Raw genomic sequence first — 22,394 nt, forward strand, 5'->3', positions numbered from 1 at the left:
TGCCAACAATGGGAACATGAAGTGAAAATTGTTAGTTTCAACTTTTTATTTTAAAAAATGAAAACAAAGTCTTACAAACTCTAACTTATAGTCAGCAGTGAAAGGAGACAGGAAGTATACGTAAGTACTTTTCGTTGAGATTGTATCCTGAAATAATAGTTTTACAGTTCACATATGTTAGTATTGAAAATTATTATTTTAAGGAAACTTGAACCTTTGTAGGGTTAAGTCGATCATGCCATCGACCTACTCGAAGCAGATAGCATCAGCAGGAAGAATAAATTGTTCACCGAAATACCTCCAACTAACACTTATAAACAGAAAAGTGTCATAGTATAGCTTATATTGATGGGATAGTGGGGAAAGAGGAAGACAAAATTATGGTGAATTTCTTGCGTAAGAGAAGCACTGCCAAGGGAACATATTTTGTACACCCCTCTGTACCTGACTATGGGAGCAACGTAGTTTCTAAAGTGACATGAGGAGGGGAAGATTTCAAATAACATCTGATATAAACCTAAGCAATGTTGAATTGCATTAGATTATAATTGAAGGGTGTTATTTCAATGTAAATTTTGAATTTTTAAATCTCTGTTTGTTGGAATGTTAAGTATTAAAATGTGTTTTTATGTTTTATAAATTGGCAAACAGAGTCACGATTGTACAGTGGAGACCTATAGGCATAATTGTATCGAATAGTATGATCACAGTAACAAAAGATGCACTATATAATGCTATAGGCATATATTGAAGATTATTATTGTTTTACACACCTTATAACAAATAAAATTTATGTAATACATTTAATTAGACTTTTAAAAACATAAACAGTGATCGACTTTACTCCGCAATATATTAAAATCGGTCTTAAACAAAAAATTCAATGGTGATCGAATTTGCCATATTAAAGCAGGTAATTCCGATCACAAGTCAAATAAAAAACAGTTTTTTATAGATTGTAATTGTATTCTTGGAACGTGTCTTCATAAGTGAAGGATATGACGACAAAATGCTATTTTCTGAGGAACTTCGCTCCATTGCATAAACTCACTAACATTAAAAAATTGCAAAATTTTGTTGGAATTTACTCTCTTCTACGGTACAGGATTGTTGCTTCTGAAATGTAACAAATTTAGTAAAATATTATAGGTACCATTTTTTTTTAAATCGCGATCATAAAGTGGCCAGAATCAGATCAGACTATCTGTCTATCTGTCTATCTGTCTACCTACCCACCCATCCCTCTATCTATCTATCTATCTATCTATCTATCTATCTATCTATCTATCTATCTATCTATCTATCTATCTATCTATCTATCTATCTATCTATCTATCTATCTATCTATCTGTCTGTCTGTCTGTCTGTCTGTCTGTCTGTCTGCCTGCCTGCCTGCCTGCCTGCCTGCCTGCCTGCCTCTCTATCTATCTATCTATCTATCTATCTATCTATCTATCTATCTATCTATCTATCTATCTATCTATCTATCTATCTATCTATCTATCTATCTATCTATCTATCTATCTATCTATCTATCTATCTATCTATCTATCTATCTATCTATCTATCTATCTATCTATCTATCTATCTATCTATCTATCTATCTATCTATCTATCTATCTATCTATCTATCTATCTATCTATCTATCTATCTATCTATATATATATCTATCTATCTATCTATCTATCTATCTATCTATCTATCTATCTATCTATCTATCTATCTATCTATCTATCTATCTATCTATCTATCTATCTATCTATCTATCTATCTATCTATCTATCTATCTATCTATCTATCTATCTATCTATCTATCTATCTATCTATCTATCTATCTATCTATCTATCTATCTATCTATCTATCTATCTATCTATCTATCTATCTATCTATCTATCTATCTATCTATCTATCTATCTATCTATTTTTATTATTTATTTATTTATTTATTTACTTATTTATTTATTTGTTTATTTATTTATTTATTTTTGAAATTTGAAAAGAAGTCAATTAAATGAGCAAAACATTAAGCTTAGAAATTCCCATGTTTGAGAGAAGTTGACATCATATGTGGAATTATCTCTAGTTTTTCGTCGCGATCTAAATATAAGTCCGACCTATGCGGAATGCCTTTCAGTAGAGCCAAGCAAATAGTGAAGATGCGGAGAACAAGTCTAAGCTGGATTATCTTCCGAAGAATTTACCATCACGTCATATAAAAACATGCTTTTTACACATGGACAAATGAAAGAGATAATTTAGAAAAAAATAATCCTATTATATTTCTAATATATTGTAATATTCACGTTACTTCTTAGTTCCAATTTTCGTATGGAGAGGAATATGAGTCATTCCACGTCAAATCGCACAGCAATAAAACACGATATTCTCGGAAATGGTCGAATTTTTTTCATGAATTTCAGACATCAAATAAGGAGACCCGTATTGTTTTATTTTCACAATTATTAATTATTTGTGTAGTTATGACTATTTGAAGTTACGCAAATTATGCGCGCACTGTTACATAAACTCACTTGGAACTCTGTTTCTACATATAATTGAGATTTGCGGTTCTGAGAATTTGAAAGACTAAATACATCACTTTTTATTACTTTAGGCCTATCACAAATAAATTTAAAATATGGCATATTTTTTTAATCATTTCTTTTTCAAAGCAAAATTACTATATTAAATAGCCAAGTTAAAAATCTGAAAAAAAAAAAAGTATAGACTTGTTCGCTGATGTATTATGTGTAAACTACTGCATTTATAAATATGGGATCGGCACCCATACATTTGTAACAATTTATTTTCCGGAGGCATGCACGCGCTCGCGATTCCCAGCTAATGAACTGCTTGCAGCCATAGGCTAGAAGGTTGCCCGGAGAAAGTTTTACGAAATCCCCCGTTACATCTGATGTCACCATACTAATCATCAAATGATTAATACCTTAAGGAACAGTAAATATCTAATCTAAAGTTATTTTATTATTGTCAGCTCAGCTAAGAGGGGAAGCCCTTGGCAGTGCTCTATGTTTATACTGTAATATAGCCAAGTGTTTGATGATAGCAAGGCTGGGTAAGGCAATAAACTTTATGGCAGTAAACAGATAGCAGGAGACAAAATATAGAAGAGAAATATAATCAGTTTGGGTTTGAATTTCACGGAGTGACGTGACTTCTATACAACATGAGTGATAGTAAAGATTGCGTAATATATAACAGGTGTTTAAATCCATTTACCTTCCTAATCACGCTTTAAAAAGAAAAGTACACTAAGACGCGTAAGTCGCGACTAATTGATAAATCTCAATTTAAAGGAGTCTTTGAATGTGATTCGTTCCGTAAAAATCAATCAGTTTCCGGATAGGTCAGGTGAAATTATATGTCAAGCCGGTAGTTCTTGTGATATTAATAAACATGAATCAAATGAAAGTGCGGACAGAGAAAGTGATTATCCCAGTTCTTCTTCTAACAGTTCTATGGATACAGGCTAGAAATCACTAATATTGAGGAATTAAACAAGAGTTTGATGTCAATAGAATCCCTATCAAGAAGAGAAAGCTACAACAAAAACGATACCCCCGTGAAAAGTTTAAAAAAGTAAAAGACTCCCTAGCATGTAAAGCTTTTCATGTAGAAGATGCATCGTCATCCCTTCAAAAGTCAGCCATATTTTATTTTTGACGGAATGCAAAGAAATGTACAACCTGAAAATTACAGACTTGCAGACTTTTCGGAAAATTATTCATTTGTAATACAAGGTGTGCATTGGAACATATGTCAAGCCACAATACATCCTTTCGTAGTATATTTCAAAGGAGATACAGAAATTCGTCACAAAAGTATTGTCATCTGAGAAACCATGAAACATGACACCGATCCCTTTCACTTTTTTCAATCCGAAGCACTCAATTTCTTAAAGCAAGAATTCAGCGATATGAAAAAAATCATCTACTTTTCCAATGGATCAAGTTCATAATGCAAAAAAAAAAAATAAAAAAAAAATAAAGAAAAAAATAATAATTGCTTACATGAAGACGATTATGGAATTATTGCTGAATGACACTTCTTTGCAACGTCGCATGGCAAAGGTCCATGTGATGGCATTGGAGAAACTGTTAAAATACTTGCCATGACAGCCAGCCTATAAAAGAACCTATAACAACACCAAAAAGAAACTGTTTGATTGGACACAAAAAACATTTGTTACGTGTCATTTATTTTATTGTCCGTTGAATAAGCACAAAAACCACACTGAAAATTTGCAGGCCAGATACCATAATCTAAAACCAATAACTGGTACATTAAAATTACATTCTTTTACTCTGTTGTCAAAAACTGAAGATTTAGTAAAACAATTTTCTTTCAAGAAAGAAGTTAGGCGAATGAAAATTTAAAGTATGATTGAAAAGAAACATTTAAAAAACATAATGTACAAATATTTGAAGATATCATAATAAGTAAATTAGCAGCGTTTCCTCGAGTGACTTGATTCGTACTGGATGTAATGTTGCAACGTTCAGTCAATCATCCAGCGCCGATAAACCTCCCAGCGCGCTTTAACGCTTCCCGTCCACTGCTGCTGCACCGACCGCTACACATTTTGCCGTAAGTAATTAAATTTCCATTAAACTATTGGAGACCCCATTCTTATTTTTCTGAAATTATTAAGAATACTTCAGTGCACCTAGTAAGAATTTTTTAGATTTTTAATAGGGCTACTTTACATTGATATATAACTTTAAAAAATTGATTTATAAACAAATATTTGTAATAATTATATTAAAATTAGTTAGTAAATATTTAATAAAATACAGTACTTCGAGCTTTTAAATGCATTTTTTTTTTTCAAAAAATTTTTAACATCAATATCGTCAGAAATATGACGCTTTAAATGTTGCATTGTTCGACATATTTAACGAATTTTGACATGTAATATTTTAAAAACCTGTGGACTTCGGAGGAAATAAAAATACACTTGTTGGTTTATTAGACCCATAGAGTTGATAAAAAAAATCTAAACGCAATCAGAAATATGAAGGTCAAAATTTGTATAATTTTGTGCGATTTGACGTGGAATGACTCATATCAGACAATGTTATAAAATGCATTTAATATCATTTTGTGAAAAATTATTTACAAGACTAGTTAACAATGGATCGACCTTTCAATTCGCTAGCAATTTATTTCTCCGAGTTTAGGGTAACGTCATTCTTTGAAAGTCATTACAGACTACATTTACTGTATTTGTTATCTCACTCATAATCATTAAAAAAATGCTCTTTTGATTGTTGTGAATAGTAGCAAATATACTGGTTCTCATGCTTCGTCTCGTGTCCAAAATACATTTAATCTGTCTTCAGTTTTCATTCTCAACTCCATGTCACTATTTTTGTCTGTGTACCTCCGCCACAGACTGAAGCACTATCAGTCGGCATGCTGGTGTTTGATGTGTTCAGGTAAGTACAGATTTTTCACGTCTTCTTTTGTAATTTATCTTTCATACCCAAAGAGAAAATATATTTTAATTATTCTATTTTGAATACGTACAATTCTTGTTCTGAACTCCATCAGTTTTTACAGTCAATTATTTTATCACAGAAAAGTTCTATGAACTTTGCTATACATATAACTTGAACGCATGGCTTTATAAGGTATGCCATATGCTTTAGTTGGGCTGGTCAGTATTGCCAACACCAATGAAACTCAACTCCATCCCGTGTCACCTCCATCCAATACCACAATGTGACTTAGTTGTGAATGTTTGATGGAGGAAACAAAACAAGTTGATGGCTATGAAGTGGTACTTTAGATCTGTAAATTTGCAGGTGAATCAAAAAAGTGTTTTCAAAATTGTTTTTTTTCTCAAAATAGAGAACCTTTTTATATATACTGTATTTATGCTTTGCAAGATTGTTTTATTGGTTATTTTACGACGATTTATCAACAGTTATGGTTATCTAGCGTCTGAATGATTTTTATTTTATTTTATTGGGTTATTTTACGACGCTGTATCAACATCTAGGTTATTTAGCGTCTGAATTATATGAAGGTGATAATGCCTTTGAAATGAGACCGGGGTCCAACACCGAAAGTTACCCAGCATTTGCTCGTATTGGGTTGAGGTAAACCCCCGGAAAAAATCTCAACTAGATAACTTGCCCCGACCGGGATTCGAACCCGGGCCAGCTGGTTTCGCAGCCAGACGCGCTGACCGTTACTCCAAAGCGGTGGACTGCAAGATCTTCTACTCGAGGACAATTTATCAGTTAACTGTCCAATTTTGTGAACATAAAAATAATGTAGGTAATATAAATTACGTTGTATGTAAACTAAATTATCATTTTTGTTGATACGAAGTATTTGTTTTAGTTACTTGTATTCTGAGTTAAAATATTACTTTTTATTAAACGAAACAAAGCACTAACCACTATCAATAAATTGGCGGATAAAACACGTGTCTCTGTATCAAGCATCTCAATGATATGATAGACGGTATTCTTTACACAGATATTGTATTAACAATGATTTTTATTTTTTAATTAGCTCTTTACTAATAATTATTCTGTACGTTGATAATTTTTCCTTCAGTGTTTAAAGTCGCATCTTTCTAAAATGTTTTAATAGTTTCTATCATTAAAGTTCTCTCTGATCTGGTCAAAGAGGTGGAATTGATAGTACCCGATAAGTATGAAAAAATTTAAACATGAAAAATATTTGACGTGTAGCTTGTATGATAGTTTTAAGGTATATGTACACCCACAAAACGCAAAAAATAATGAAAAAATAGAATTTTCGAAATATAAGTATTTTAATAGAGAATTTTCTCCCCTTTAATTTGATATAAGAATTTTCGGTTTATGCCTTATGGTTTTCCAGATAAGTGCCATTTTCCAAAATTCTGCGTCATCAGCCACGGTCACTTCTACGAAGATCACTCCAAAAGTAATACAGAACATTTTTTGAACTTTATTTTTTATTCTAAACATTTGCAATTTATGGAAGTCGTAGATACATCCTTCCCCCTTGTATTCAAATTTAATTTAAGTCGTTCCCGAAAGTGGCGCCATGATAGCACTTTTTCAAGTTGGCTGCTGTACTTGACATTCGTCAGAAGCAACGTGCTGTCATCGAGTTCCTGTGCTGTGAGAACGAGACAGTGGGAAACATTCACAAGAGGTTGAAAAAAGGTGTATGGAGCTGCAGCTGTCGATTATAGTACGGTTAGTCGGTGGGCAAGCAGATTATCTTGTGAAAGAGGCCTGGCCAATATTCGGGATACTCCTTGCAGTCGAAGACACTTCACTGCACGAAGATCTGACAAAGTGCAGCGCTTTGACAACATGGCTGTGGCTGACAAACGTGTAACAGTGAAAGAAGTGTCACTCCAAGTTTGAATAGAAGAAGCAATTGTGTGCAGAGTATTGAAACAATTGGGGTTAAAAAAGGTTTGTGCCAGGTGGGTTTCGAGGATGTTAACAGAAGCCCACAAAGAAACCATAAGAACAGTGTGCAGCGAACTTTTGGACCATTGTGAGAATGGTGGAGATGAATTTCTTGCAAGAATTGTGACAGGGGATGTAACATGGCTGCACGATTTTGGTTGGAGATAAAGAGGCAGACAATGGAGTGGCATCACGCAAATTCACCAAAGAAAAGAAATTCAAAACTGCGTCTTTGGCAGGAAATGTTATGTCTACTATGTTTTTCGATTCAGAAGGACTCTTGCTTGTGGACATTATACCTCATGGAACCACAATTAATAATTAATTATTCTGATGCATACGTGACAACTCTCCAGAAACTTCAAGCTCGACTGAGTCTTGTTCGACCACATCGGGAGAAGCCGAATGTTCTGCTATTGCACGATAACGCATGGCAACATGCCAGTCACAAGACCACAGACCAGATCAGAAAACTTGGCTGGACAACACTGAAACATCCGCTTTACAGTCCTGATCTGGCACCATGCGATTACCATCTATTTGGTAAACTGAAGGAACGAGGTTTGAAGATGATGACTCCCTCGTGCACGCTACTGAAGAGTGGCTCAGACGTGTTGGTCCAGACTTTTATCGTAGAGGTATACAGGGCCTCATTCCAAGGTGGTGTAAGGCAGTTCAAAGGTGCGGGGATTTTGTGGAAAAGTGACGTATTGTTTCTGAAGAATGCATCTACATTCTACGAAAATAGCAAAGCTGTAGGATAAAAAATGTAATTTTAAAATAAATATTGTGGATTACTTTTGGAGTGATCCTCGTAGCTGTCAATCCCCCTCGCCCAGCATTGCTTGTAAAATAAACTTCTTTCTAGTTCCAAAATAGATGCATAGATATCAGGGCATGATCATTAGATTGCAAACACGTTTTTACATAATCAAGTAATTTATAATATTTTACTGTTAGTCATAAAACTGTAAATTTGTGTTTCATTGATGTATGTCATTTTAATAAAAGTCCAAAAGTAGAAATTAAAATTCTGAGGAGGATGAGCATAAACCATGGGACAAATATCATCGCAGGATTTGTTGCATCAATGGAAAATAAGGACAAAAATGCCAAAAAAAAACATTCAACACCTGAAGTTAAAACAAGGAGGAGGTAGGCCTATTTGAGAGGCAGAATGAAGCTGAAACTGGACCGATATGAAACTGCTTAAGGGGTGACAAATGATGATGGAGTCTTCTACGCTCTTAAAATTTGTGGCTCATTTCCTGCAAATAGTAATTTTAGAATATTTAATTCTTTTAAACATGATATCTCAGCCAAGTATGGTGATACCAAGAAGATATTGGTGTCATTTTGAAGCTTGAAATGTCCCCTAGTGCCTGACAATGAGTAAAATAGTATTAATATAGTTAGTAATTATCTATGGATTTTTTTACTTGATTTATACAAAAAATATTAGTATAAGTTACATATATGGTAATATTTAATTAATGTAAATGAAAATAAAAAATAGCTATACGCCAGGCACTAAAGAACAGTTTTAGCTATAAAACAGTGAAGAAACTGTGGCTCTATCTTAAAAACTGCATGAGCTATCATGTTTCAAGTTGCATGTCAAAATTATGAACAAAATAATCATTTTTATAAGAATTTAGACATAATTTCAAGGGATCTGTTCACTTCATCCTCTGTCTGGCACCATTCTTAATTGTATAAAACTTTTACAGAGCAAAATTATGCAAAACAAAATTTTTGGTATGTAAAGGTGTACATATAACTTAACATATTTGTAAACTAGAACCCTCCAACATAAAATAAAATATAACCAAGAAAATAGTAATTGCTTTTATTAAATTAGTTACACAGAAATGAATCAGTCTATTAGATAATCCATCACATACATCTATCTAATACGTCCCACTTTAACATCTTAAATTGAATATTTCCCGTAATATAACCATGTTTTTAGTGTACTAATACACAAATACGTTACTTTATAACAATTCTTCTCGTACAGAAGTTCCGTTTACAAATATACACTCAACTGGTCCAGGGGAATCTGTCACAGTACATTTCGTTAACGGTCAATTTGGTCACGTTAAAATTATCACCGGCTAATTTGGTCGCATGTACCATTATATTCAAGGAATAAGTCGGTTAGATGTGACGTTACTATTACCGGTTAACTTGGTCAATTTTAGCAGTATTCTCGCAGGTGCAATGTTAAAGTATGTCTATAGGAAAATTACAACAATATTAAAATTCCAATACCTTATTTCAAGACGTGCGTTAGATTGAAGGTTTACAGTTTTCTGTTGGTGACCTGATATGTTATTGCAAGTAGGCAGCCAAGAATATTATTGTTCGCTTTATAATTTTGGTAATTTTTCTCATTACGAGAGATTCCTTTGTCCATCTGAATGTATTTCCTTTTCTTATCAACAGGTGTGTGTCCAGCTTCTATTCTTTCAATCTCCCTCTTTATTTTAATTATAGCACATCGAAACTTTCCCGTTTATTTTATTTCCGTGTTTAGTAAACGTTAAACTTTTGTATATTAGTTGTTTTCATTTCATTCAGAACTTGTAAAATGAACTCCTTAACTAATAAATTTAAGTATTTTGTCCAAAATTGTGGGCAAAAGGAATTGTGGCACTAAGGAAACAGTTAAATATTTCTGCCGGATATTCACTATTATAAAACTAACATGTAATGTTTGGCCAAAACAACGAGTGAAAAAATGTAACGTGACCAAAACACCGTTTGAAAAAATCTACTAGTCGGGACAGCTATCCTTAACGGCGGCTTGTTTCTAAACCAACTCGACTGCGCTGCTATATCGGGAGTACACTCAACAGCAAATATTGATGCAATCAGTTGCTGCTCTGTCACTGTGCGGAAAGGAAGTTACTTCGGAACAGATTTTCCAGCCCTGAGGCTTGACTGGATTGCACAATTGTTTCCAAATTATCGTACTTTTGATTCGAGGATCGTACATTACACATAAAATAGGCTTATTTTGATTATTTTATCTAAACTTCCTCCACAGTGTTTTATTTAAAGGATTTTTTAAAACTCTTATAAGGAAATAACTGTTAAAAATTAAATATCAGCACATAAAATGATTTTTAAACACTTTTTATCTCCATACCTTGGAAGGATCTTCAGAAAAATCAACAGCAGGAACATAAGAGCCAGAACCTACATCTAGCACTTTTACCGTTTGTTTAATCAGAGCAAAACCAAGATTTAAATTAAGGAAATGTTTATCATAATTTTCTACAATTTTATTTCCGCACTGGATGTAGATTTTTTTGGGAATAGGACCTACTAGGGCCACTGTCACTATCTTCTGATTCCATTGCCACTGTCTCACGTCAGAACCTATTACAATGACTTCTGATGTCTTACTGTTCGTACACTACCACGAGACACGACTGGCAGATCCAAGTACCATATATAACAGGCTGTTGCTTGTTCCTTTATATGTACAAAATATGATCATATATTGAATATGTTTATTCCCTTTTTCTGTTATGGAGTTCTCAAAACATTACAACCTATTAGTTATTACATGGTTACGTGGCTAAAGTAATTATGTTTAGAGTATTGAGAGGATTGGAGAGACCATTTCTGTGAGATATTTGAATATAAACAAAGGAATGTGTGTCAGCATATTTTTGAATAGCCACAAATAATGATCCCTACGTGATTTCTTGTCGCTATAATAATGTTTACCAAAATCAAGTTGTCATGTCACCTGAGCTTGGAGACATAGGAGAGAAATGTTTTTAGAAATGTGTTATGCGACAGTAGACTTCTACAGTAATTGTAACGCACAAGTGCTACATAAAGAAACTACTGTAACTGTATAAATGAAATATACCCGTAATACTGGGGAAATGTATATATAAAATTTCATTGCAATAAATATTTAAAATCCTCTCGTTTTGACATGTTTTACTCTCTTTGCAAATAGGATCCTACATTTTACGCATTATCCGCGGATCGCAAGATAGTGCATGATACCAAATTATCGCACATGCACGGTCCATATTGTATGGTTGGCAACATTGCTTCGGAAGTATTTTATACGTAGTGATAGCACTGCATGTAATTTTGAAACATGGAAACTCCGTCTAGGAATACACCGCGGGAAAAATACGTTTGCAAAGTAGAAAGATAAAATATAGTGTATTTGAGTCCTGTAAAGAAGAAAAACGAGTGGTCTAGCTATTCCTCTGAAAAGAGCTGTGGAAAGAACAGCGAAAGCAGTGGGGAAAAGTGAAAAATCGGTGAGAAACATAGCAAAAAATTGCGAGAAAGTTAACATTTCGGCACGCAATATATGTCTATAACATAGCGCATTTTCCCAGCTATGTATAACATTTTGACATGTAGTAGCATGCAGTATTTTCCTCCGAGTCCTCTTCTCTGCAACGATTATGTATTCGATGTAAGTTCACGCTCCGAGTTATTCATACGTGTCTCAGCTAGGTAGGCTACTGCTGCTTTGCAGGTTGTGTACATGCTCTCTCTCTTACCTTCCATTCCCCGTTCCCGCCTAACACGCATATAAACATGATAGTGGCGCCCTCGGAGAGCAGCGGTATTCCTATTTGTCCCGAGTAATAATATGTAACCTAAACACTGTGTGGAAGAAATTTTACGTGTTACCAAAGCACCGTGTATAAAAAATGTAACAATATTTCCGCATCCCACATTTATGTAGGACACTAATCCTATTAAGGAAGTGATTGTTCTGACCAGCGTTCCATATCGAAGTTTTATTTATATTTGTCTCAGAATAATGTCAACTTAGACTACTAAACGTAAGAAATATACTGTAATAATTTCTAAAACACCTCATACCTCACCCCATCCTATTCTTAACCAAGGGTCGCTCGCTTAAATTGTTGCTGCGTGATAACTCACGTGTTAGATTTTATCTAATAAAATTAATTTATCTTTTTTTAGTTTATATTTGCATTAAATAATATATTACACACAAAGAGATTTTGTTATCATATCCATAACTTTAATTACATAAATGCAATATAAAAAATGTTTCATAATTTTCTCACAGATAGAACTGTCATAATATAAACAAAATGCAAAAAATTGAAACCAGTATTTGAGATATTCTTGTAAGAACACATTTCGCTAAAACAAACAATAATTTCAGAATTGAAAGTGTATTTTCATAACTTAATTTACTGTTTTGTGCACATACATAAAATATATGTTATATTAATAAAATATATTTTATATAAGTAAAATTAAATTATTTGTGATTTGAATTTCAGTTATACCAGTAACAACTAGTTTCACTGAAACATATACTCATTTATAAATTCAAATATTTTCAGTCCTTAATTTACTGATCTTGTATTGTTTTATTAGAAAGGAAAATAAAACGAACTAAAATAAAATGCCTGTTACATACAGAATAAAACTATATAAACGATTATACTTGGTTTGATTTCGCTTTACGAGGGCTGGACCCGAGGCTGGTTCACACTTTTGGGCACACGTTGGTCCATTGTTCGCCCTATATAAGCGATAATTATTCAAGTCCGACAGATAACCTGGCATACGTGAATCCCACACATATAATTATATATAATCCTGCCTCAGCCCCTGATACAGCCAGATACCATTTCGAGGACGAGTAATAGATTGATAAGATGCAGGGACACGGAGCCTCAATCCCTTCCAGGCCAGCCGATGCTGATAGATGGGCCATTATGCCTCAGCCCCTGATAAAAACAGATCCCACCACACACGATTAGTTTGATAAGCCCTAGGGGCCTGGAACCCCAAGCCCTTCCTAGCATCGGAGACACTATCCCCAAGACTTCACCTCACCTACTTTTATCAATGTAGATGATATACGAAATCAGGAGGAGGTAGAAATTGTTGGTGGAATGATAGAGGGAAACGGAAGTACCCCGAGGATAAATCCTCTGAAACTCCAAGGACTTGGAGCCCCAAGCTCTTCCTATAGGCCTATTAGCATCGGATACACTATCCCCAAGATTTCACCTCAACCTATTTGTATCATTGCAGAAATCAGGAAGGTGAATATTATTGGTGGAATGATAGAGGGAAACGGAAATACTCGAGCAAAACCCTCTGAAACATAGCTTTGTCCAAAACGAATTTCAGCACTATCTGTCCGGGGATCAAAACCGGCACCTGGTTGGAAGAATAGCGCGCTAGCACTTTGGCCACACAGGCGATATCATGTATACTTCCTTTCAAAATAAATAACACAAGGAAGAATAAACCACAAATGATTCTTTTCAACACGTGAGAGAAGCAAATAATAACCATTTACTAGCACTGAACTGAACTTCAAGAAAGACTAACGTAATAACTTTCATGTGAAGAAAAAATCTAACTTGGTACCCACTGCAAAAAATAACGCTACCAACAGGATTGTAATTAAATCCTGATTTCGATATTTGTAACCGTGAAAATAGGGGTATAGACAAGGACAGTTATTTATTTATTTATTTATTTATTTATTTATTTATTTATTTATGTGTTTATTTATTTATTTATTTATACTGGCAGAGTTAAGGTCATAAAGCCTTCTCTTTCACTCAACCAGTATAAGAGCAATAACAAATAAAAAAATGACAGCAGTACAGAAAGAATATAATTAATTATAATAAAAATTAATAACAATAATAATAATAATAATAATAATAATAGGAGCAAAATTAGGACAAGTTTAGCTAACTTACATGTAATTCTAAACATCAAATAATTGGAGCAATGTGAATCGAAGTAATTATTAAAATAATAGAGAAAGTTTATATATTAAAAGATCATATATTAGAAAAATCATATTATAAGAAAGCTCACAGTCTACCCAGTCTAATTGACAACCGGGTTTTGAAAGTCTGACAGCCTCTTAAGCTATGATGTAGGGTGTTCCAATGAGGATAAATTGTAATGGTGAATGATGAAGAGTGTCCGTAAGTGTTATGATGAGGTATACTAATGTGCCAATGATCTGAGATCGAGTATTTAGATTATGAATAGAGCATAAGTACACAAGACGAGACGACAGATAACCTGGGGTTAAGGTGCGCAGAATTTAAAATAGAATAGAAAGACAGTGTAATTTTCTGCTGTCGTTGAGTCGGAGCTAAGATAAAGATTCGAAAAATGGTGAAATATGATCGTATCATTGGACATTGCATACATATCTTATATACACATTATGAACACGTAACTTGTCCGAGTTCGGTGCTTAAGCCATTGAACAACACGTCACAATTGTCAAAGTCCGGCATTATGAGTGTTTGAACTAATGTTTGCTTCATTGCAACAGTTCCACATTTGCAACAATAATGAAGTGATAAGTGAAAAATTAAAATTGTTAGATTTTATCTTACAGCGCGAGTGATCGAGGGTTAAGGATTGACTTTAAATCAGTTCATCTGATACTCTCTCCTTACTACGACATTGTTTCAATATGTATTTTACTTCTGGTAGTGTGGAAGAGAAGGCCTCATGGCCCTAACTCTACCAAAATAAATAAATAAATAAACATAAACATTTTATAATTCTTCACGTAATATGTAATGATTACGGATATAAAATATTTGAAATATACTTATAATACTCCTTTAAGGTAGAAAAAAATTACTGCAGTACAAGACAATTGATGTTTTATGTCTACAGTACAATAAGAATTTTTTGACTATATAATAAATATTACCCGTGTAAATTGCGCTCCTTCGTTAAATACAGTAATGCAGCGACAGGGAACAGCCTATTAGAGACCTTAGCTTCTCCCGCTACCGTAGTTGCTTTTGTATGCATGTAATCATGCTAACTGCTCTGTTTACAACACGAGCTTCCCGTCCCTGCACTAGTTTCTATTCTTTTGCTTATTTAACGACTCTGTATCAACTACGAGATTATTTAGCGTCGATGGGATTGATGATAGCGAGATGATATTTGGTGAGATGAGGCCGAGGACTCGCCACAGATGTCCATACCTGTGGAGTAACGGTCAGCACGTCTAGCCGCGAAACCGGGTGACCCGGGTTCGAATCCCGGTCGGGGCACGTTAGCTGGTTGAGGTTTATTCCGGGGTTTTCCCTCAACCCAATACGAGTAAATGCTGGGTAACTTTGGGTGCTGGACCCCGGACTCACTTCACCGGCATTATCACCTTCATTTCATTCAGCCGCTAAATAACCTAGATGTTGATACAGCGTCGTAAAATAACGCAATGAAATAAAATAAAATAAAATCGCCATAGATTATCTCACATTTGCCTTACGGTTGGCGAAAACCTCGGAAAAAAGCCAGCCAGTCCATCTCTCCAGGCGGGAATCGAACCCGCGCCCGAGCGCAACTTTGGATCTGCAGGCAAACGCCTTAGTCGACTGAACTACGCTAGTGTCTCCTGCATTAGTGCATATTAACTATTGATAGTATGAAATGCAGGAAAAGAGAACTATTATGGATAATGACACTTGATCACATGTAACTTACAGGACCCAAAAGAAAGAAGTACACTTTGTATGATTCCATTCAAAATGAATGCAAACCTATATAATCTATTTTTTGTGTGCGAGTAGGCCTATACTTTCGCATGCTGTCGAGCAAGGTAACACAGCTCGACTGTAAAGTATAAGGTACAAATGTTTTTATGTAACTTATATTAATTATTATTAACATGAGAATAAAAATTGTTGTACAATGCAAAAAAGTATAATATTGTTTATTTAAATTTGTGTCATTGGTTAATTGACTATTTGAAATTATTTGAAGAAAAAGGTGCAACCAGCCACAGCTACAGTGATACACTACAAAGTATATCATTGTCATCAGTATCAAATAACGCTTCTTTTCTTCAAATTTGCAATAATGTTTATTTTGTGTCTTAAATAACAAGAGGCAAGAGGCGAAAATAGCCACAGGTAATGACAAGCTCTATAAAATACGAATTTCAGTGTCACTATTAAATCTCTTCCTTTTTTTTTTTTTTTTTTTTTTTTTGTAGTTTGCAATAAAATATTTTAAAATAATAATCTGAGACAAAATGCAGATTCAGCCATTGCTGCTGGCCCTCTCTATAAGCATAACCTTAATATCTCTACCGAACTTTCTTCCTTTTTTTTTAAGATATATTAATTTTTATTATTACGTTTTAAATAACTTGAGGCGAAAGGTACATGTATCCATAGCTGCTGGAAGTAATTATAAACACAAAATTATGATATTTCAAATTGTTTTATTCTTTTTTTGTTTACAAAACAGTATCTGACAACTAGCTGTCGAGTAGTATGTGACGAGCAAATGCTGTATTATGGGCCGTAGTTTGAGACTGGTAATAGTCTTTCTGTCTACTTTTAATTTCGCCATTATACTTTCATTTCATATTTAAAATTCATCTTCCTCTTTTAATAATAAACTATTGCACAACATAGTAAAGTAGTATTTTATTTTTGAGTAAAAATTTTAAGCCGAGAGTGATAATTTCCATTAGACAATAACATATATTTTTCCTTCATTGCAAGAATGTTTTGTGTTATACTGGTGTCTAAACCAGCGAACGCACGAAAATTTAATTTTAGTTTAATTTTAATCTTGAATTTAAATTATAGGCCTATTCTTGTTAATGTGTTGTATGTGAAGTAGTGATAAGTGGATAAATGTGTGAGTTTTATATTATTTTGTTTTATATTAATAATGTAGTAATAATTGCACTAATGCTGAAAACGGTGGTGATAACGATATAGTGTAGGTTGTTTAGAAGAATGATTCAAAGTGTTTAATAGTGAATTAAGTCATTTGAATTCACTGCTAAAAATGAAGTAAATGTTTAGGTTGTCAAGGACGAAGGAAGAAAGACAGTAAGTTTAGATACCAATATTGTATAAAAAGAATTTGTTCGTTACTCAGGTCTTCATATGGAATGATTTTGCATGTTATTGAAGTGCTTAGATCAGAGGTCTGCATCGGACGATTTCGCGCGAGCGCCAACTAGTTCATAGCATAATCCGATAGGTAGCGCACATGCATGATGGGTAAAATTGTCACGAGCGATAAATCCTCGAATGGTATAAGCCGAGCGTTAGACATTCGTTCTTGTTACAGTGATGAACTGTGTAGTAACATCATAGATGTTTATCATTTCAAAAGTTTGCAGTGTTTAAGTAACCTTTCCATAGTACAACTACAAAACTTGCTTTAAAATGTAATATAAATGTTGTAGGTAATTGTTTTTTTTCCACACAGGAGTGATTTTGTTTTTGCCACATCTGATAGATGTAATTGGATGTAAATGTAATTATTATAAACGGACAATAACGATAATGCAAGAACTTTATCAAGTTTTCTTGTAGTAGTAGTAGTAGTAGTATTAGTAGTAGTAGTAGTAGTAGTAGTAGTAGTAGTAATAATAATAATAATAATAATAAAAATAATAATAATAATATCTAATAATTGGTGTATCAGTCTTTGCGTCTGTAACAGTTGTGCAGCATCATTATTCGTTTTATTATATTTTCTGTGACGTTATCTCTGTACTAATATTGTTATTAATCTACTGCTATATCAATAATATTTTGTAAAACGTTTCTACATTGTCGCAGTATATAGGCGGAACACTATGTATGGACATATCATATTATATATGTGGTAAATCAAATATTGAATAATTATTAATTAGCAATAATAACTGTATATCGAATTTTGTCCTAATATTTTATTTATAACTTCATGTTCATGTTTTGGTACGTTCCATTGACTGATCCATTAAACGTTTGTCATAAACGCAGAAAATAAAGCCTTATTTTAACGTGTGAGCAAAACATATGTGTATCTTATCTGTCCCCTTCCATACAAGATAAGACATGTCGGTGAGATGACCTTGTAATGTGCTTCTATTTATTACGAGCGTATCGCAACCGATTCTATTTCACTCGAGGATGCGACACTCGACCGAGTTCAAGAGAGCGATTTAACTCCAATGCAACACTCTGGCTTGGATATTTATGAGGAACTAATATCTTATAGTATTGAACAGTATGGAAACTTTTATGATCACAGAGATGAGCATACTGTTGTTCTATGTGTAAGGAATGTTTGATGTTACTAGTGGTTGAGTGAAGTCACAAACTTGAAGACAATTGGTTCACACATTTACGACACAACTTGCATAGATTTCGGTTTACCTTGTATTGTTTCTTCATTATTTGAAGGGGATGTCTCAGAGAAAGGAATTAAGAAATCTAATTTTTTAATTTTAACCATTGCTGAGACTTTGTTCTTCTCTGTGGACAGTATATACATTTTAGATTTGTAACTGCTATATGATTGGATAAAACTGTATAAACACACACTTTTGGAACAGAACGCCACTCCCGACTTTTAATGATATAAACTCTTTGTCCGTCATTCCGTAACAGAAGTGGATCAAAACGGAGTCGCCAAGGCAGAATAATAAATTATTATCAGTGTTCAGTGTGGACAAAGAAGGCAGGAACTAGAAGATGTGAAGAAAAGGCATGAGCAAGATGAGGAAGAAGATAAGATTTATGGATATGGAGAACATTAAGACATATCAATTTAAACAATGTGCGAATCTGTAATTGCATTTTTCTAAATTGGATATTTCTTAAAATCAAGTCGAACATTATTGTCAAACTGTAATTGCCTAAGTTATCATTTTTTTTGGAAAATATTTATAAGACTTCGTTGAAAAGTTGCAGGAGAAATTATTATTATCATTATTATTATTATTATTATTATTATATTGTCATTTTTACTCATTGTATTGGTAGAATTAAATATATATTAAATTTTCTTTGCAAAAATTCAAATTCTCTTATATTACTTGGGTATACATACAAATTTCATCTTAGTTGTAATTAACCTTCATTTGTTAGCACTGTGTAAAAGTACAAAATTACATTTTGTAACAAATGGAGTTCACATCTTAGGTTAAATTTTACCATTAGGACATAAAAAAATTAGAATCATACTTAAGAAAATAATATATTTTATTTCATGTCATTCGAAATAATATTCCCTTTGCTTAATTTAGATATTGAAAAATCAGTGTGCCAAATAATGGCAAAATGTCGTTGCTTTGAAATGTTAAGTGAGTTATTACATTTTTATGATACATCTCCTTAATTAAAATATCACTACTTTTACAGCATGCAGGTAAATCTACATTTGAAAGGAATTATCCAGTTTGAACAGATCATTCACGAATTTCATACCAAATTCTTAAGTATAAGTCTGATAGCTAATCGCAGTTAGTAAGAATGATTAGAAGATGAAATTAGGACATAAGTGACAACAACCGCATTAACACATATCATAGGACGATGATTTAACAAGTCTAAATGATTCAATATGAGATTCCATGAATTATAAAAGCACAAAGAAATGTCACATAACTATGTACAAAAGTTTTGGCAAAAGAGTATCGGGAACTCTAACATTAAAGTTCTCCTGGCACGAAACCTATGAAGCACATGTTAGAACGCAGCGTGACGGTTGTTGAATATGTATATCGAAGCAGTTTTCGTTCAAAATCTCTGCTGTGACACTTAAGGAAATAAGAAGGAACTTTAACACCAACAATTATAAATAGCTTCAAATGAAACAGTCTAAATCTATATGCCTATATGATATATGAAGGCATCTCAACTATTTCGTGTATATATCACTTTATGCATTATAAATTATTATGCTTTTGAATAGGGCCTATCTGGACTATTAGTGACAAATTCCATTAGTAAAACATTCTCTACATCAACAAGGAAATTGAAACCTTAGAAGTGTTGGTTTTTAAAGGTCAAGGTATAGTTATTAATTTTAATGAGTTGCTATAGTATATTTCAGCTAAAAATTCCTCAGCTTGAGAAGTAGTTGTACTCTCTTTTTTCTGTTTACTTGGAGTTTAATCGACAGTCATTTACATAATAATATTGTTCGTAGTAGTATTGCTATAAAGCGAGAAGTAGTTACACAAACGTACATCCTAATTAGTACAACTTCTTGCGACTTCCCTCTTATATTACAAATAACACCTGTTTTCAATGTTACACGAAACAATAAACACGATATATTGCTGCCCCTACTTTAGTTCCATTTCCTCGTGACAAAGTATACATTAATTTTCAACACCCTTTTCATTTCACAATTTGTTACTGTTTAAGCTATTTTTTTTTAATTATTTTGTGTAAATGAATTTCAAGGCTTTGTTTCATTACAAAGCTTGCCTTATAATGACTAATTGCAGATATACTCATAGTTTAATATATTTGTGCTTGTTTTAATATTGACTTACTACATTTCAGCCAGATACATTTGATGTATTATTCTTAATCAAGCTTTACTATTTTACAACGAAGGAAATAAATTAAATAATTTATTGCTTTCTGAGTTGCATAATATTTAATGGAATATAGAGTAATTTACGTTTACTTCGTCATAATGCACAGTTTTTGTTTAGGTGGCTTCCTCAGTAAGGTATTTCTTCAAGCCTAAATATCGTAGACAAATAAATATGTTTGTGTTCTGAATTAAAATTGTAAACACAGTTCAAGTTGCATCTGTACTTACGCATATGCACAAATGGACCTTCAAACTGGAGATATTCTTCAGAATCTATCATTGCTATCATCTTGTTCTGAGATGGACAATCATAGCACAACTTCTCGAAGTGGCTCGCGATAACTGTCATGGAAGCTTTTCGCAAAGTTGGGGGCTGGTGTCGGAGCGGCATGTCGACGCTGAATTTTGCACTTGACAACACTAACACTAGAAACACGGAAGCTGTGAAGTTGCAAGCATCACAGAGTACAAGAGACTGTTGGCCGGTCGCGAAGCAAGCAAGTACCTTCTCGCGGACAGCTTCTAAGCTATTCTTAGTTATGCGTTTTCTCTTATGGAGGCATACAGTCCGTCAAAATCAGAGTTCCCTTTAACAATATGTACGGTCCATTCAACACAATAGAGGCTAAGCACATTTTCGGATAAATGTTTTGTATACTGTACATATGAATCATTTATTTAAATTATTCATTTATAATTTTAATATTTATTTCTTCTGCAGTCTTCTTCAGGCCGGTGGAGAGGAAGGACGTATTTTTCGCAGCGGAGAAAAGGTTTGAGCAATGGGCTGTGAGTTGGAGCTGTACCGGGCAAGGATAGGCAGCTGGGCGGCCAGGTCAAGGATGCAGCGGAGCGTGAAAGGGACAGCTTTGGCAGGTCTGGCTGAGTGTCTCTTCTTTCACATAGTGATCGCGATACTACTAATTATTGGTGGTATCGAACTGAATCCAGGACCTGCAAGCGACAACGGAGTGATCAGTGTCAAGTGTGGCAGCTGTAGAAAGAACCTACGAGTAGGCGTGCTGTGCAACCAGTGCGAGAAGTGGTTCCACCTGACTTGTCAGAAGATCAAGAGGGAACAGATAGTAGAAGAAACGTGGCTGTGCAAGGACTGAGGGAACGAGGCAGGCAACAGGGAGCTCATCGGTCTACGGAACGAGGTGAAGAAGCTACGGGAGAATCTAGAGACGGCGGAGCAACGGATCAAGTTTCTGGAGGACGAAAATAAGTTGTTGCGACGGGAAAAGGAAAATGGCGAAGAGAGGGAGGAGAAGAAGAAGCATGGTGCGGCAAGTGTTATCATCGGAGACTCCATCATTCGACACGTAGGGAATCTACAATCGGAGCTGGCGACAGAGTGTTACCCTGGGATTAGAGTGAAAGAAATGAAAAGCTTGATCGAAAATCAGGAACGAGGGGACCCGAAAAAAATCGTCCTTCACGTAGGAACAAACGATTTGCGAAGAGGTGTTGATTATATCATGGCAGATGTATATGACTTGGTGATGGAAACGAAGAAGAAATATCCGGCAGCTGGGATTGTCATCAGTGGAATCGTCAG

At 34.0% G+C, this 22,394-nt stretch overlaps 1 protein-coding gene across 5 annotated transcripts in view; it reads right to left on the reverse strand.

The window, feature by feature from the left end:
- The window catches only part of LOC138707980 (F-box/LRR-repeat protein 2-like), a 1,260,080-nt gene extending 1,238,754 nt beyond the window's left edge, over nucleotides 1–21,326 (reverse strand). For 4 of the 5 annotated variants that reach the window (XM_069838065.1, XM_069838066.1, XM_069838063.1 and 1 more), the window contains exon 1: nucleotides 21,062–21,323. In XM_069838065.1, coding sequence (XP_069694166.1) covers nucleotides 21,062–21,224 — 163 coding nt within the window. In that variant the 5' untranslated portion in view covers nucleotides 21,225–21,323. Of the gene's footprint in view, nucleotides 1–21,061 lie in introns of all 5 variants that reach the window. The other variant, XM_069838068.1, reaches the window with a different exon arrangement.
- Nucleotides 21,327–22,394: the final 1,068 nt, after the last annotated feature.

The sequence above is a fragment of the Periplaneta americana genome, chromosome 10 (assembly GCF_040183065.1).
Source record: "Periplaneta americana isolate PAMFEO1 chromosome 10, P.americana_PAMFEO1_priV1, whole genome shotgun sequence".
NCBI lineage: Eukaryota > Metazoa > Arthropoda > Insecta > Blattodea > Blattidae > Periplaneta > Periplaneta americana.